General features: G+C 36.4%; 1 protein-coding gene across 1 annotated transcript in view; it reads left to right on the forward strand.

Moving 5' to 3' along the window:
• Nucleotides 1-18,333, forward strand: part of LOC128191758 (laminin subunit gamma-1-like) — a 20,592-nt gene continuing 2,259 nt past the window's right edge. Inside the window, exons 1-26 of the mRNA XM_052864016.1 lie at nt 1-487; nt 4,071-4,372; nt 6,338-6,468; nt 7,170-7,354; nt 8,088-8,276; nt 9,204-9,321; nt 9,526-9,633; nt 9,795-9,931; nt 10,174-10,296; nt 10,639-10,941; nt 11,336-11,563; nt 11,893-12,078; nt 12,331-12,469; nt 12,693-12,805; nt 13,096-13,242; nt 13,790-13,942; nt 14,151-14,288; nt 14,418-14,609; nt 14,854-15,163; nt 15,837-15,974; nt 16,194-16,371; nt 16,670-16,792; nt 16,990-17,104; nt 17,344-17,543; nt 17,665-17,823; nt 18,092-18,191. Coding sequence (XP_052719976.1) covers nt 31-487; nt 4,071-4,372; nt 6,338-6,468; nt 7,170-7,354; nt 8,088-8,276; nt 9,204-9,321; nt 9,526-9,633; nt 9,795-9,931; nt 10,174-10,296; nt 10,639-10,941; nt 11,336-11,563; nt 11,893-12,078; nt 12,331-12,469; nt 12,693-12,805; nt 13,096-13,242; nt 13,790-13,942; nt 14,151-14,288; nt 14,418-14,609; nt 14,854-15,163; nt 15,837-15,974; nt 16,194-16,371; nt 16,670-16,792; nt 16,990-17,104; nt 17,344-17,543; nt 17,665-17,823; nt 18,092-18,191 — 4,672 coding nt within the window. The 5' untranslated portion in view covers nt 1-30. The remainder of the gene's footprint in view (nt 488-4,070; nt 4,373-6,337; nt 6,469-7,169; nt 7,355-8,087; nt 8,277-9,203; nt 9,322-9,525; nt 9,634-9,794; nt 9,932-10,173; nt 10,297-10,638; nt 10,942-11,335; nt 11,564-11,892; nt 12,079-12,330; nt 12,470-12,692; nt 12,806-13,095; nt 13,243-13,789; nt 13,943-14,150; nt 14,289-14,417; nt 14,610-14,853; nt 15,164-15,836; nt 15,975-16,193; nt 16,372-16,669; nt 16,793-16,989; nt 17,105-17,343; nt 17,544-17,664; nt 17,824-18,091; nt 18,192-18,333) is intronic.

Raw genomic sequence — 18,333 nt, forward strand, 5'->3', positions numbered from 1 at the left:
GCCTCTTCACTGTGTTGTACACTGTGATTGATGGCGGCGGACGGGAAAAAGATGAAGTCCGTACAGTCGTCGATTTGGGCGGATTGTAAAATGTGTAAACTTGTTGTGATTGTGTTGTGTCTCGGATCTCTACCTCACATCTCTAACGGACAGACTGAACTAGAAAATCTTCCAAGTTCCGCGTGCTATAATGCACAGGGCAACGCTCAAAGATGCATGCCCGTTTTTGTGAACGCTGCTTTTAGTAAAACTGTTGAGGCCACAAACACGTGTGGTCTTACAAGACCCATAGAATACTGTCTCCAGACGGGGGTCACGGGGGTGAGGAAGCAGTGCCAAATCTGTGACGCCAAGAGACCGGGGTACAGCCACCCCCCCGAGTTTATGACGGATTTTAATAACAATCATAACTGGACATGGTGGCAATCGGACACCATGTTAGAAGGAATTCAGTACCCTGTAGTAGTCAACTTAACACTGAATTTAAGTAAGTATGCATACCAAAAGAAAAAATAAAGAAGAAGAATCCCAAAAATTTCATGTGAATTCGCGTATAAATTGTTCAGAGTTCAAACAACCTAAGAAAGATGAAACCCTATCTTTTCTCAATGATGGTCTGGTTTCACATTCTAATAGCTTAAGGTTTTATCAGTCTGGGTTAGGAGGTTAAAAATGATGCTATGTGCTTCTTATTTTTCCTTCTCCCAATCCAGATTAATATTTGTTGCTGTAACAGGCATCAATCCTTGAACTTATTAAATTAAACTGCGACGTTGTTGTGTATATAAGATTATTTTATTTATACTGAACAAGCTTTTAAACTGGAAAAAAAAAGATGATGAAGATAGTTCTTGAGAGCAACTCTTAACTGACTCTTCTTCGAGGAAATGGAGCAGCCAAGAGGAAGGAGAGCAAGAAGATAATATTCACAAAAATTTTCTTGATAACCTCTTGAGCTGCATGCCGCTAATAGCAAATTTTACCACTCGCGGTTTCCATGAAAACTGCTTAATCAATGGAAAATCAGCTTCAGTGTGTAGGGAGATTGTTTTTCTGAAAACCTCAAGATTTGTTCGAGTTTGTGCGGTTATTTAACTTTGGTGGTGGTACAGTTAAAAAGCTTTATATTCAGGTGTCAGATTTTCAGGTATGGCGTGAGTTTAGATTTCAGACAGGTGGGAGAAACAAGAGACACCACAAGGGGTTGTTAGCTTTCCTTAATAAACTGGGTGTACCTTTCCTTTCACTGTACCTTATTCCACTTTGTAAAGCTTTTTAAAGTGTGCCCTGACATAAATATCTAATTGGGTTATTCTCTTGCTTGACCTCTCATTTCAAATTCCGCATGGCAGATAAAAGATCAAATTAAATGGCTGAGTAAATATTGCGAACTAAAATATTTATTGCTGAGTTTGTATTTATTTGACATCTTGTTAAAAGGGAGTATATTTGGTCAATATTGGTGTTTATATTAATTTATATATAGCCAGTGACCACCATGGGGGTGAAGAAAAAAAATCTCACAGATTACGTAAATCTTTGAGTTAATACCCGCAATGAATAGGCTTTATGCTGTGTTTAATGTGAAAGTTAAAATCAGCATGAGCAAACCCTTTTACTTCTTTGTTGAAGAAACATGATAATTGTCAAAATTCTTAAAATTCTCTTTTATCATATTCAATCACATTTATTTTAAATTTTCATTGAAATGCGTATTGAAAATAACAGAGACCATTTTATCAATCTCTGTGCTTATTGTCAGTGTTGTACAATCATGGTTGCTGTTAATGTCACAGTTTATGTAAACGTTACACGTTTCCCAGGCCAGAATCTGGCAGTTTTTTGCACTTTCCGGATCAATGTGGCTTGTCCGATGTCATGTACATTTGTAGGATTCTAGCGTCAGACAGATTGCGGGAGAGATACATTGCGGTTTACATCTGTAGCCATCACAGTTAATTGTTTTATCACTGATGCACTCCAAAATCACAACTTTTTCCCCCAAATGTCCAGAGACTGGAATATCTGCAAAAGCCAATTTTTTTTTATTGAATAAAATCAAACACTTTTGGTTGGTCAACTGGAATCAGCATAATTTATTGAGTAGTTCTGTTATCAATGATGTATTTCAAAACAACAGATTTTTCGTATATATATATACAATACTGGGAAAACTTATATTTACTTAAATTTTTTTGTTGAATTTGTCTTGTGTTTAAAAGATAAGGGTGTACATGTAATTCATTACCGATACTTGACACTTTCACTGAGCATAGCTGTTTTGGTGTATACACCTAATTAATTAGTACATGTACTGAAAACTCTTTAGAATACCCTTGATTGATCAAGTGTAATTAGCATCATTCATTGAGTAGCTTTGTTATGTAATATGCAGTGGGACTCTATTTACACAATGGATGGGCCACTCTGTTTATCACTCTTTTAACAAAACATGTCATCACTCTGAAATTTGTATTAAATGGCAAAGGTGACTTTGTTGCCAATTTTACTCATTTTCCATGTACATGTATACATCAAGTTGGTTGATTTGCAAGTTTTGCAAGGAGAGAAATATTTAGGTGTAGAATGTTGTGTAATTCTTGTCAGTTTACATGAATAACATCTACCACATATATGTCAGACCCAATTTATTTTATTTTTATTTTTTTTCGCTATTTCATTTCAGCAATGCATACTCTGTAGGCAAACTAATCTTGTGAGAAAAATAGCCCCTAAATCTGATTCTCAGACAGCATGTATGTGTGTGTTGAGCACACACTGTAGTTTCTAATGGTTTGTAAGCAGGATTAGAGGGGATGAAGAGAGAGCATTATCAGGTGATTTTGCTTATCTTCATAGAAGATAACAGCTTCCTATATAAGAAAAAAGCCTGGCCTTATCTTTTCTCATCTATTGGCACAGAAAGGGGGTCATCTCCAGAGCTAATTTATTAAAGAGGCTTGGAAAAACATTACATAATCATATGATCAGGGTTATGAAAGATGATAATTTTCTAGTAAGAATGTTTCTTGAAGCTAGTATTGAATGACTTAATTTCCAAATTTATGTTTAAAAAAACTGGGATGCTGGTTTTGTGTCATTTTATATTGTCTTATTAGTTTAATCTAAGCGGGGGAACTTTTGTTATCAAAAGATATAGATAGTGAAGGTACACCAATTTGCGCTGACACAAAAGTGCAAAAGTGTAGAATGTTGCTAGTAGAATTTGTCTAGCATGGTGGTTTCTTATTTTGGCAGCCAGTCCGTTATCTAGAAGAAATCATTCTGGATGCTGAAGTTCTCAAAGAGCTTCCAATGCGTAGATTTGTGAGGGCGTGGTGTGAATGCTGCAGATGTTTGTACAAACAGAGTGGCCAAAAGTACAAACATAACAAATCAAGGCAGTTTATTATCAGGAACCTTGGTGTGAATATATATATGCAGACAAAGAAGAAAATTATATTAGTTACTTCATTTATTATCACTGGCTTTGCAGGTCTATGAAATAATTGGTAGTGCAATGGCGTAGGACCAGTAAATTTTAGATTTGGGCAAGTTCTTTTTAAAGGAGCACCGTAATAGACTTTTCCATACATACACATTGGTCTAGTGGGGCTGTGAAAATTCTCGTTGACCAGTTTGAACTTTTGCTGAGAGTCCAACTGGGCTGTCATTGGTGAAAAAATATGTTAAGATCTACCTTATCATACTAAAACTTGTATAAAAAACACACACATGCACATAAAAGAGTGCTTTTATTCACAATTATGTATACAGAATATCATAATTTGCAAGTTACTAGTTTTCTTAATAAAGTACTTGTTCTTGAGATACCTCATATTTATAATTTACAAACTTTAAAAGAGTTCCTTTATGGGGTATATCTATTGACTGCATCTTTAATGAAAGAAATAGTTACATGTTACTGTAAATACATGCACACTGCATAAGTAAGGAGAGTTATAAAGTTATGAATGACCCATATGGGTTTAATCAGTAATTAATGGGTACTGTTCATTTTATAGTTCACCTTGCATATATATTCAAATCTTTCCATCTTTCTTCTACAGAAAAAGCCTATGATGTTACCTACGTCAGACTGCGGTTTCATTCTCCGAGACCAGAGAGTTTCGCTATCTACAAGAAAACGACGGAGGATGGCGAATGGATTCCGTACCAGTTTTACAGTGCTTCCTGTGAAAGAACCTACGGATTAGAACATCGTGGAATCATCACATCCGACAACGAAGATCAGCCTGTCTGTACCGACGAATACAGCAACATCTCGCCTCTGACGGGTGGAAGCGTGGCCTTTAGTACTCTGGAGGGAAGACCCAGCGCCTTTAACTTTGAGAGCAGTCCTCTGCTTCAGGTGGGTTATTGGTGGTTAAAGTGGTTAAAGTTAGGAAATTTGTGTGTTAGGTTTTATAAGGTGGTGTTACTTTGCCAAATGGATTCATGAGTATATAATTATTAATGTATTACCAAAGCTGCTCCTTTTACTTTTGACAGATTAAGGAAATATAAAATGTTGCAATGAGTGTTGTATTTTACACTATGTCAGAAATCAAACAGCTATTTGATTTCAAAAGTATGGGTACGTAGGAAAAAAAAAATATATTCTCTTGAAAAGTAGATTGGTTTTGCAGCATTATGTTTTAAACAGGTTGATAAGTTTTTGTTTTCGGCAGTAGCCTTTTTAAGTGTAATCATTGTTTATCAATAAGAGAATGTACTGTAGGCAGAAATAGTAATTTTATTTTTCCCAATGTGTGACTATGCCAGAAAGAATGCACTAAAATACTGTTTGATGAATGCCATTCACTCAAGTGCAAATACTTCAAGTGCAGTGGAGAAGTCAGAGAGAGAAATAAAGTGATTCTCATTCAGAGGGTGATTGTTATAAGAGGATTAGGAATTACACTGTTGACACCAAGCTCTTGACCACACAATGAGATACACATATAATCAAAACTCTATTCAGAAAATTATGTCACATTCCAAATGAATCTTTTAATTCCAAGCAGATGAGTTTTCACTGGCAACAATAGAATTATTGACCAATGCAAATATGATATACAAACATAAACACTGTTTCAATTGTCAAGTGATTTTTGTAGTAGTACTGGTGTGAAAAGAACCGGGGAAAGGGTTGTTTGAAGGTTTTCTGCATGTGTATATTAGTGACAAACGCCTGGTTGTTAAATGACATGTGTAAATAATGGGAAAGTGATGGTTTACCTTCATTTTGACCTCATGGTTTATCAAAGTTTTTTATTTGTAAAATGGAGGGCCAAGTTCTGAGAGAGAGAGAGAGAGAGAGAGAGAGAGAGAGAGAGAGAGAGAGAGAGAGATATTCATTCAAGTAAATTGACTTTAAATTTATCATTGAAGCCTTGCTCAGAGGTTGACTACACTGAAATAGCAATAGACTTAATAAAATATCTGTAGAACCAGACAGCAAACATAGTCTACCTGGCCTAGAATTATGTTTGCTCTAGATACCCAGTACCTCTAGGTGGAAGTTGGGAATGTCAGAGATGTAGACAGGTTTGGGGAAAACCCCTGGTCAACTGGGCGAAGGTTAGAGAATTGGGGACCCACATCCAGTGTGTATGGGAGTGAAATCTGTAAAATGGGTCAGAATAAAGATGTATACTAGGTAAACATGTCAAAATAATTCGGGATATATTACTATACTGGTTATTTGCACTTCTAGTGGGCTGTATTCGTGATGCAGTTTCTGATTTGGATTTCATCTTTCTTTCGTTATAATTCCCCTTGAAGTGATTAGTATAACCCCATCATGCTGGGAACTCTTTGGGCAGTTTTTAAGGTTAACAGGCTTTGAGGAATATAGACTGGCAGTGTTGTGGAAGCAGATTATGAATCAGCTCCCTGTTAAGTGGGTCAAAGAAATGAACTGCCACCACCACATGCTACCTACAATGAAGCTACCGTCAGGGGGGTCATCTCAAAACATACATTAGATAAGGAGTTGGGTTGCATTTTACAAAAGAAATTACAACTAAGTTGTAAAAAAGTTTCACTCTCATAGAATATGCAAAACTAATACAAAATATTCTACCAGTAGATGATATCACTCTGCATTTGTAAATGTGTAATGGTATTTAAGTGAAACATTTAGTTGCCGATAAAAAGTATGAATTTGGTCTTAATTGGTAAGTTGAACAAAGTTCTATTGTAAAATGCAGCCCCAGTTGTCTAGAGGGAGGGGCAAAAGTATTTTGTTTTTCAAACCTGGTTATGAAAAAATGTATAATGTATGTGAAAGTAATATTTGTTAATATACTGTACTAATGAATTTTCATTGCAGGAATGGGTAACAGCCACGGCCATTCGAATCTCCTTGACGCGCATGAATACCTTTGGTGATGAGGTATTTGGAGATGCACGAGTCTTAAAGTCCTACTTCTTTGCCATCTCAGATTTATCAGTTGGAGCCAGGTACTTCACAACTAGATGAAAGCAGTTCAAAGCACCCAGTCACCCATACTCCTCCCCTTTTGTAAAAAAAAAAATAAGTCAGAAAAGCTGTACAAGTCTTTTTTAATCTTTCTTCTTGTGATTGTTTGCTCTTTGCAAAGCAATTTTAGAATATAAACAACAATGGGTATGAATCATGAGTTCGTGTGTGAATCATATCAATATTCCTTTCAAGATCTAAGTAGTAACACATAGTTGAAATGTGAAAGGTTGAATGACCCCTTTTGTTGGATGTAATGAATGAAAGGTCATGGAGGTCAAAGCTGAATAGGTACAGAAATACAAGCCCCGCAAAATGTGCACAGCATATCAAATGGATAAAAATGAAAGAGATTATTTTTTCATGAAATAATATTCTACTATGTTGAAAAATGATATGACTTGAATCAGTTTACTGTTGATGTTTTTAGCTGAAAAGCAGAGAATTATTTGTACAGGAATGGTTATTTTTTAAATTTTTTGCTCATCTTCATTTAACCCAACCCCCACCCTTGGAAAAAAATTCACATGCTTCCAGATTTCGTCATGCTTTGGATTTTAAAATTGATGCCAACAGGATTTTCCATAAATGATCAAATTATATTGTTTCCAATAAACATCATTATTTAGCTGCTGAGGAAGAAATTGTTTATTCTGTATGCTTCTGATGTTCTATCATTCAGGTGCAAGTGCAATGGCCATGCCCAAGAGTGTTACCTAGGTCAGGGTCCCGCCCCAGACTTTGAGAGGCGAGAACAGTGTAGGTGTCGGCACAATACCGATGGAGCCAACTGTGAGAAGTGTCTCCCCATGTACAACGACAAGCCCTGGGCTAGGGCCACAGAAACCAGTGCCTATGAATGCAAACGTAAGCTTCTGGGGGTTATTTTACTTGTCAATATACCCCTTAATCATAGTATAATGGAAAAGGGGGGGGGGATAAATCCATTTTAAGTGATATTTTAGGACATTTAAACCATACAAATACAGATGTTGAAACATGGATGGAAGAAGTGAAATTTCAATTTGAGTTTGAAATTCAATTTAACTTGGATATTTTTTTTTCTCTATTCCTATGCATACACACAGGATTTGGCATTACAAGTTGTCTGGTAAGAGCAAATGAGAAGTTTAATTTGACAGGTGGCTGCCTGAACATTTTGAAGGGATGAATCTTTTGCATGTGTTTTGAATTATACTTGATGTGGACAAGGATTTTTATTTTCAGTGGGGTAAAAAAAAAAATGCATGAGTGTCAAACTGGTTTTGATAAGAATACCTCTTTACTTATTTCCTTCTTTCCTTATTTAAAAGAAATGTTGGTGTATTATGGTGATAGGAATATCATTAATGTTATGAGAGAGAGAGCAAAGTTATGAAATGGATGAGAAACTAATGAAAGAATTGGCTGCATTTATAGACTTGGCTGATGGAAATGAAAGTGACGAAAAAATCAGAACAGTTTTTGGAGTTCAGACTCCAGGTTGAAACTAAAAAGAATACTGTGTCAATGAAATATTGAAGTTCATGTAAAAAGGGTTTTTTTAATACCATAAATTTGGAATAACATTTGAAATACCTTACATTAATTGCTTTGACAGGTTGTGAGTGTAACAACAAGGCTGACCGTTGTTATTTCGATGAGGACCTCTACCAGACAACAGGAAGGGGAGGTCACTGCATCGACTGCAGGGACAACACAGACGGACCTCACTGTGAGAGGTGCAAGGACAACCACTACCTCAAGCCCGACGACCGGAGGTGTACTCCCTGTGAATGTAATCCCACAGGTAAGACTGATCCCAAATCCCAAAGTGTAATCCTACAGGTAAAATTGATCCCAAAGAGTAGCTCTACAGGATAGCGTTACCAGGCTTAGAGTGGGGGAACTCAGTTAAGATCACTGCTCTACCTCCTAGTTTCTTTGGTGTCTAGTTTTTGCCCACAATATCTGTTTGCGTATGCTTATTTCTTAGTCCTGTGATTTGGAAAGCAAGACAAAAACTCTGGTCATATTTTAGAATTCATTTTATCTAAATATTTGTTGCTTATATGATACAATATTTACATTCCACATAATTTTTTGCTTGAAAAGTCTGTTAAAATCTACAGCAGTTATAACACTGTAATGCACACAGGGTACTCAAAGGTTAAAATGACAAGTTTTATTATGACGTTACAAACTTTAAACGCTGTTAACTGCAACGTCACAAGTGAAAATCAAAGTTCACACTTGCGGCTGTTACTGTGGCTAGTCCATTAATATGAACTTACCCTTAGGATAAGATAGGAATTTTAAGTTACAAATCTCATTTGCAGACAAGGCATGAAGTTAAAATAATGTTAATACATGTATAAGCATTAAATCATGATTTTTTGAAGTATACAGTCTCATAACTGCAGCAATGTTTGCATACAAATATCATAACACGCGTTAACTCAATTTGTATGCACACACCGCTGCAGTTATGAGACTGTATACTTCAAAAAATCATGATTCAATGCTATAATATACTTGCTCAATGTTGTTTTGATGTTTCTGTATTACTTTCAAATTTTACCGTGTTTAATTTCTGATCTTTACCATTCTTAAATGTTATCAAATTATTTAAAGGTATTAAAAAGGGTATTAAAGAAAGCACTATTTTTTCATGAAATCAGTTTTGCTTGGAAGATTACATACAATACAATAGCTTTAATTTGTGGTTGAATTGTAGGTTCTGAGAATCTTCAGTGTGATGCTGGTGGTCGCTGTCAGTGTAAGCCAGGAGTCGCTGGGGACAAGTGTGATCGGTGTGAAAACAACTACTTTGACTTTGGACAAGCGGGATGCAGGTAATTCATGAACTAGAATTGTGGAGTTTGATACCCTCTTGATAATGAAAATAACAAACGGCAAAGTGGATCAGCGAGTTACATAACTCTCATCTTGTTGAAGAATTAAGAAGATTTTCTTCTTGAAAGGAACTTGGCAATGCAAAAAAAACCCTAGAGACATTTATGTTTTGTCATTTTATCTAAGTACCCTTTGTTAAATAGGCCATGTGGATGTAACCCCATTGGAAGCTTGGATAACTTTGCCAGATGCAATCCTGTGGATGGTACTTGTATGTGCAAGGAGAATGTAGATGGCCGCACCTGTGACAGGTAACAGACAGACACCATTTATACTCTCAATCAAAGGGAATTCTTGACCATCAATCAACCGTATGAAATAAGCTCTCAGAAAATATTTCACATGAAGTATTTGTGTATGGAATTTTTTACCAGTGCTTAGAGTGTTAAAGTAAAACTGTGTTATATTCTAGGTGTAAGCTGGGTTACTTTGCACTGAGGGAGGACGACCCCAAGGGTTGTATCCCCTGCTTCTGTTATGGTCATTCCTCTGACTGCTCAAGTGCTGTAGGGTACTACGCTACCAGCATCATCTCGGACTTTGAAACAGGTGAGAATATTGGAAAATTAGAAAATAATTTTTGACTGTTAAGGGAAGTATACTTAGGTTGCACACATTTTTTTCTTGCATTATTGAATGATTATAAAATGAACATGGGGATTTATTTTAGATGTATGGGAGCAATACCTTTTTTGGATAGGGGAGATTTGAAAGTGGTTTTGATGCTTTTAATTCCTTTATCTTCCAAGTTACATGTATATCTATTTCAATGGCCTTGCATTTTTCAACAGGAAAACAAAGATGGACAGCAGCAGACAGAGCTAACAATATTATAGAAACGCAGTACAATGGAGTGTCACAGAGCTTGGGTGTGTCTGCTTCAGGCCCCGCACAGGTCTACTTTGTTGCTCCAGGTAAATCACATTTCCTTTTCTTTCTTTTTTTATGAAAAATCGAATTCTAGAATTATACTGTACATATAATTGTTTTTATATAAATTTTTGTTTTTCATTTTACTGTGATTTCAACATGTTTTTTATCTCAATTATTTCTGATTTTTTAATTAATATATCTTATTAATTTGTATATAAAATGATTTTATTGTTTGTTAGAATCTTAAAAAGAAACGCTTTCAATGTTGAATCACAGTGAGTGATAAATACAGCCTGATTTGATATTGAAGAAGAAAATATGATAGCAAACTAGTGTAACTTAATGATAAGATACTGTAATTAAAACCTTTGATGCTTTTTCAGCTCGTTACTTGGGTGACCAGAGATTCAGCTACAACCAGTTTCTGACCTTTGATCTAAGAATAGGGGAAGACGACTCCAGGCCCTCGGTCATTGACATCATTTTCGAGGGATCCGGACAGAGGTTCTCCTCCGCAATCTTTGTGCAGGGAAATGACAAGCCCTCCGTACAGACCAAGTCCTTTAGGTACAGGTTGAACGAGAGGCAAGAGTCCCAGTGGGTCCCCCGACTCAACTCTCAGGCCTTCATCTCCATTCTGGCCAACCTGACAGGACTCAAGATCAGGGCCACCTACAACAATCAAGGTCAGTATTTATGTAGAAACCTCTGAGATGGCAATTATTTTTCAATTTAATTTCTAATAAAATGGCAATATTTTTGGAAATGTTTGATTTATTTAGTTATATTGATGTAAGTGTTTCGTTGATTTCATTGTTGAGTTCTCCATGAAATCAAAATACAGTATGTGAAGACAGATGCACTTGGTAAAACAATTGTCCACACACATATACATACAATGTACCTTCTAACAATTAAGTTTTACTAAGTTCTCAAAAATTGATGCCCACGAACATTGTTTGAGTCCTCAATAACATTAAGTTTTACCTTCAGATATTGGCTCAAGCCAGGCAGTTTTTATGTTTGATTTTATATGTACCGGTACCAGTTTACATATTAAACTTTTGAATTATATCTCAGGAGTTGGATTCATTGACAATATCAAGTTGGACACAGCCAGACCTGGGTCTAATGTAGGAGACCCTGCCACCTGGGTGGAGCAGTGTACCTGTCCTGAGGGATTTGTGGGTCAGTTCTGTGAGTCCTGTGCGGGGGGATACAAGAGAGACCCTCCCAACAGTGGTTCCTTCTCCTCCTGTGTGCCCTGCCAATGTTTTGGACATTCTGACAGTTGCGACCCAGATTCAGGTACATGTATACCGACTTTGGTCTCCAAATTGTTTTGCCTTTTGTAGCTTAAATTTACATTTAAAGTGTGGTGAAAAATAGTTTATGTGAAGATTGATGATCACTTGATGAAAAGTTTTTGTATGTTGTTAATCTAAGATTATTGAGACCCCTATTAACTGAAAAGGTATAAACAATTAAAAATTCATGCATTATTTCCCCAACATGTTTTGCAATTGGGAAACTGAAGTCTAATTCCTACGTTCCTGTAGCCAAAAAACTTTTCTACCACATACATGTAGATTGAAGTTTTCAAAATGTGAAGAATTTCTTTCATTTCGATTTTACAGGAAGGTGTATCTGTCAACACAATACCGAGGGAGACTTCTGTGAGAGGTGTATCTCTGGTTACTATGGTAACCCTAAAAATGGCTCCGAGTTTGACTGTAAGCCCTGCCCCTGCCCTGATGGTGGCCCCTGTGCACAGCTGCATAACGGGGACGTCGTGTGTACTGACTGTAAGGAGGGGCACGGTGGTAAGAGTTACTTTTCTTTACAGTAACATCTATGGATTGATTGCAATTTTTTTGAAGGCAGTGAAAGTACTTATGGTTCTTCTCTTAAGCAGTTGTTTAAATGTGAAGTTTTGGTCAGAGGAGCTTTAACTGGTTAAATTTCTTTTCAAAAATAAGTTGTTTAAAAAAATGTTGTAAAAAAAAGTTTTTTTAATTTATTGTTAAAATTAAATAATAAAAATCTTAGTTGGATTTTGGATTTTTCTTTTTAAGGAAATCTTTGTGACATTTGTTTGGATGGTTACCATGGTAATCCTAAGGGAGGTCCAGGAATCCATCAGGACTACCAGGCGTGCCAGAAATGCTCCTGTAATGATAACATTGATCCCAATGCTATCAGAAATTGTGACTCGTAAGTTGAAAGTGAAAGTTGAGATTATGCTGTGTACTAATAAAATCAAGACTTTATGAAGGGGAATCAAAATACCTATGATTTGGAAGAAAAGGGGATACTATACTGTTGTTAATTTTGCTGGATATCTTTTCCAATTTTAAAACATTTGTTGTTGTTCAAGCACAATACATCACGTCAGTATACTACAGATTTTATGTATTTGTTCATTCATATCTTTTAGAAAAACTGGAGAGTGCTTAAAGTGCATCTACAATACTGATGGATTTTACTGCGAGAAATGTTTACCAGATTACTACGGTGATGCCCTGGCCATGCCAAAAGGAAATTGCACAGGTAACATTCAAATCTTTTTACATCTTTGCAACAAATGCATGTTGTGTGTATATACATTGTACTGTGTTTTTGTAACAAATTTTATAGGTGTTTCAAGTTATAGTTTGTCTTGAATGATATTGAGTAGTAAATCTTTTAATTATTTCTTGAAATGCACTAATTTTATAAATTAACAAATTTATTCTAGTATATGTATAATATACTAGGTAAGACAATCCTTAATTTTTTTTTTGTATGAACTTCTGTGAAATTATCTTCTTTTACTGTAATGGTGTGTTTTGTGCTTGTAGCCTGTAATTGCTACCCCCCGGGAACTCAGCCAATCAACGGCCTGTCCTGTGACCCTAAGAATGGACAGTGTACCTGTCAGGACCACGTGGTGGGTCTCCAGTGTGACACCTGTGAAGCCGGCTACTGGAACATCAACACCGGAACAGGTACAAAACTCCTGTACATACTAACAAATGATTTTAATCGTACTTGGTGATGAAATCGTTACGGAAGACTGACTTGTAAATTGATCCACCTTATTGGTTTGTTGGAGTAGCTGGTCATGAGAACAGACTCCACACAAAATCAGTGGAAATTGATTAAGAATAATCGTTTATTGCAATATCATATAACAGATATGGAATGTTTAGAGGAAGAAATGAACCTTACTTTATACAGGGTTATTTTTGCCCCATGTTATTTTTGCCGTTCTTTACTTGCAAATGGTTTCGCCCCGTCTTGAATTCACCGCTGTTTAAAGTGAGATAATTTTGAGTCAATGCAATTTGCCCAATCTTAAATTTGCCTGTAGACATAGAGCAAAAATAAAAGGAAGGGGGGGGGGGGGGCAAATATTTCACTGTATACAGTATATAAAATTTTTGCGTGTTTGAACAAAATACATTTTTGTGATTTCATGAATATGAAATCTTGTTTTTCATGATTGTCCATTTTGCAAATTGGAGATCATACATGTATGTTAATTTTCTACAGGCTGTGAGGACTGTTACTGTGATGTTATGGGGTCACTGAGCGATGTCTGTGACCAGGTCACCGGTCAGTGCCAGTGTCGTCCAGGCGTGACAGGACTCAAGTGTGACCAGTGTCAGCCCAATCACTATGGGTTTTCCAACACTGGATGCACAGGTGAATATTCTGTTATATATTATTGCCCTGAAAAATAAAGCTACAAATAATATCTGATGTAAAGTTATCATTTGAATTTTTTGATATGCCAGTTGAACAACATTTTACAAAATTAACAAACAGGATTCAAGTGTATAAAAAAAAAAAAAGCGGCTCCAGTCATTGAAAATATATCTGCAATGGATGTTTATGTGCCATGACTTTTCAGCCTGTAACTGCGACCCTGAGGGTTCGGTCAGCTTGCAGTGTGACACCAATGGTAACTGTCCTTGCCGTACCAACATAGAGGGCAAGCACTGTGACAGGTGTATGGAGAACAAGTACAACATTACAGCCGGGTGCATAGGTAAACAGAATCATAGCTGTATTAATGTGTAGCTGTCTATCAATTGAAATACCAGAATAATAAACCACTTAATTTGATGTAAGCCTGAATTTTCATGCAAGTTATTAAACTGTGTTGTTCTTTTAACAGAGTGTCCACCATGCTACAGACTGGTACAAACTCATGTCAACATCCACAGAGGAAAACTGCGGGATCTGGAGAACTTGATCGTCAACATCGGCAACAACCCTGCAGCATTCAACGACACCCAGTTCTTGGTGTACATGAACCAGGTCAACGACTCTGTTGTCATGTTGTTGGACGAGGCAAGGGGTGCTATCAGTAAGTCTGAAGTAACTTTTAGGATGATTTCTTTTCGGCGGAGTTTAAATGTTGTTCAATGAAAATGCTGTAAGATCAATGTTTTATTATCTTATTAATCCAGTGAGGGGAAGGGGAATTTTTGCTTTGAATTAATTGAAAATATGCATGTATTATAAATCATAATTGAAAGTTGCAATAGTTCCAAGAAGTAGGATGCAATTTCTATGGGCTTATTTTATTTATTTATCTTTTTTCATTCAAGGTGATGATGGATCAATGGGCAAGCAGTTATCCGCACTCAGATCTTCAATCAGGGATGTAATGATCAAGTCGAACGAGATCACCAACAACATCCGCAGCGCTGAGAGCATGGCAAGCAACAGTCTGGTGGATGTTGACCGGGCAAAAGAAGCGATCCGGCGGGCAGAGTCCTCACTACAGGCCGCGGAGCAGTACATCGACACCCAGGGACGGGAGGCCCTACAGAAGGCAGAGGATGCACTGAGGCAGCACGGAGTCCAGTCCAAACAGATGACAGAGATAGCCAACGAAGCCAAGATGGAGGCTGAGAGGTGAGTCGCATAATGCAGGTCATTCCCCGCGGTGAATCACATACTGCAGGTCACAGTTGTTTACTGAGATATTATTATTAGCAATACATTAATTTTATGATATTTCTAATCTAAAGATTGGCTTGTGCATTTTTGAGTTTTAAAGCATGATCTTGATTAAAACAAATCAAGTAAATGAAGGGATCCCTCAGAAGATGTAGATTTGTCCAGCTACATTTTCCAGTTGTCCAGAGTTTTATCAAACGCATGGTTTAAGGTCAAGATCTAGTATATAAAAGAATCCAAGAGGTTTTTGAAAATTAGAATTGATGTCAAGGAATGGAAGAGGAATATTAGAGCTTAAATTTTTTGTTTACATGGAAATATGTGTGTTAAAACTCAATTTCAATGAAATATGAAAAAAATCCAAGTACAAATCTTGGGAGTCTTTTCCATGTCTTACAATTAAAATATATCTAGATTGTCTGCAGTCTCTCAGGAAATGGAGATCAAGGACCTTTTTTCTTAAAAAAAAAAAAGCAAAGAGAAATAAATATAGATATCTTGAGTTACTTTTCACATACTTGTAATATCAAATTGAATATCAAGGATGGTTATTCAATATACTTCATCCTCAGCTATGAAATACAGGAAAACGTTAAAGGAAATTCAATTTAATTTCTTCTTTTTTCAGACAAAGAAAGGAAGCAGAAAGAATAGAAATGTTGGCCAAGAATGCTTTGAATACATCTCTGGAAGCCAAGCGTCTGGCTGAGGAAACACTGGCCATGCCTGATGAAGCAGACAGGGAAATTCAGATGCTGCGACAAAAGTATGATAAACTTTCATCAAAAATGCAATAGAGAAATTTGTGAAAATACATTTATGATTACCGGGTATTTAGTGGAGTAACAGGAAAATCTTATATTTTAGAATTGAGGCAGAGAGTATCTGTGCTGTGCAAGGTCTTACTGCACAGGCTAGTATTGAAGACCCATGACAAAGTATTGAAATACAAATATACATGTATAATTTTGTTTGCCTTTTACAGGTACTCTGAAGCAGATACTTTATACAACCAGACCAGGGCACTGGCAGATAAGGCGAGAGAGAGGGCAAAGGAGGCCTACAAGGTGGCCCTGAAACTGTACACCGAGGCCACCTCCATTCAGCTGCCAGTGTTCGATCTCGACGTGCTGGACGGCAACACTGAGAGAATTAAAACATCGGTAAGTAAAGAAAAGCTAGGATTAGGGGATGGTGGGTCAGTTTCAGCTTATGGTTTTCCTATAGAAAATTCTACAACTGATTTATCTTTATGCTGCCTTTTTTCAACTTTTTAATATAATTCTAGTCTTGGATGTAAAAAAAATTGTGACAGTTGAAGGTTTTTCTTTATTCAAATATTTTGCTAACCCTCAAGTAAATTTTGTTGACAGCAATTGTAGTGCATGTTTGGTTTTGATTTTTTTTAAAGTATAATGAATTGATTTAAGTATGTATAGATGATTCTTATTTTTTGATCAGGCTGCAGACATAAAGAAGGAGGCACAAAGACTAATGCAGGAAAATGCTAAACTCCTCAATGATACCATCAACCAGAGGTCGGAGGCCGAGGGATTACTGGATTCTGGAATCAAGAACCAGCAGGTCAGGACTCTCTCTCTCTCTCTCTCTCTCTCTCTCTCTCTCTCTCTCTCTCTCTCTGATATTTGTATATAAAATCTTCATTTGAGATATTTGTATATATAAAATAAAGTTATTTTGATTTACATTTCACATGATTTTCATATACAATTTGCTGAAAATAGAATTGATTGTGACTGAAATCAAATATATCATTGCAGAAAGTGGATGAGTTGTTAGCAGAGGTGGATGTGGCGAGAACATTGGCCAGGGAGGCAGTAGCCAGGGCAGAGAAAACCTTGGCAGAGGCCAACGAGACTCTGCAGATTTTACTAGGTAGGGATCTAATGCTGGTTCTTGTTTATTGCTCCAAATGGATTAAAATTAAGTTGAATAATAAGGATTGTCTAGTGTCTGTATTAAAGTTTTTCATATTAAACTTATTAAGGAGTGGGGCAATTAATATCTATATGCTGATATATGTACATGTTTTTGGCTTTATCATGAATCGTTCGAAAATCTTGAAGGGGTGAAATGTTTAGGTATATATCATATGCTTGTTCGAAATGTTGTAGGATTCAATAAACAAGTAGAAGAGAGCAAAGGAAAGGCACAAGATGCCATACAGAAAATCCCAGACATTGAGAACCTGATCAAACGAGCTGAGAACAAGACTCAGGAGGCTCGAGATGCATTGAGTGGTGCCGAATCTGATGCTAATGAAGCTCTTTCATTGGCTCAGCTTGCTCAAGTGACTGCCACAAATGCTTCTATGGTAATTTGTGTTTTACCTGTATGCGAAAAAATATGTCAGTATGTCTAAATATTTTCAGATTTAAACAACTTTCTATTTTTAACAATTCATATGAAGATGCATTCTTTTTAACAATTTGTAGGAAGCCAGCAGAATTCGCCAGGATGCAGAATCCACTAAAGTTAGATCCACAAGTCTCAAGGACCAGGCGGACATGCTGTTCAACGAGATGTCTCTCACGGAGCAGGAGCTGGCTAAATACGAGAACCAGGCCACCATAGATTCACAGCTAGCAGCAGATGTGAGGGGAACTTATATGTCATATTTATGTAGATCTACTTCAGAATTCCTAGTGTGAACTATTGCCTTTGAAACAAAAAAAAGGGGGGGGGGGGGGGGTCTCGTGTACAAGAGATAACACTTCCTGCAATAAATTATTTCACTGTTATTCTTTGATAGTTGGCTATTCAGTAAAGAATCAAAATTTTATAAGCATTTTATTTTCAGAAATAATGATAATGTTAAAAAAAAATGTTCATTTTATTTTTATTGTGATGTTCATACTACAGGCGCTTGGAAAAGTAGATGGAGCAAAGAATACAGCAAAGAAGGTGTCGGATGATGTGACTAAAGCATTAGAGACTGTTACCAACATTTCCACCCTGTTAGGTATGTACTTGCGTTGTTATTTGTTATCATTGACTAGTATCTTTATCCCTTAGAAAAAAATAAGTTGTGATGTACATATGTTTTATGTACCTGGTACAAGTTTTGTTAATTAAAATGTTTTACTTTCAAAACTGGCAATTTT

This window comes from Crassostrea angulata, chromosome 7 (assembly GCF_025612915.1).
Source record: "Crassostrea angulata isolate pt1a10 chromosome 7, ASM2561291v2, whole genome shotgun sequence".
Lineage (NCBI taxonomy): Eukaryota > Metazoa > Mollusca > Bivalvia > Ostreida > Ostreidae > Magallana > Magallana angulata.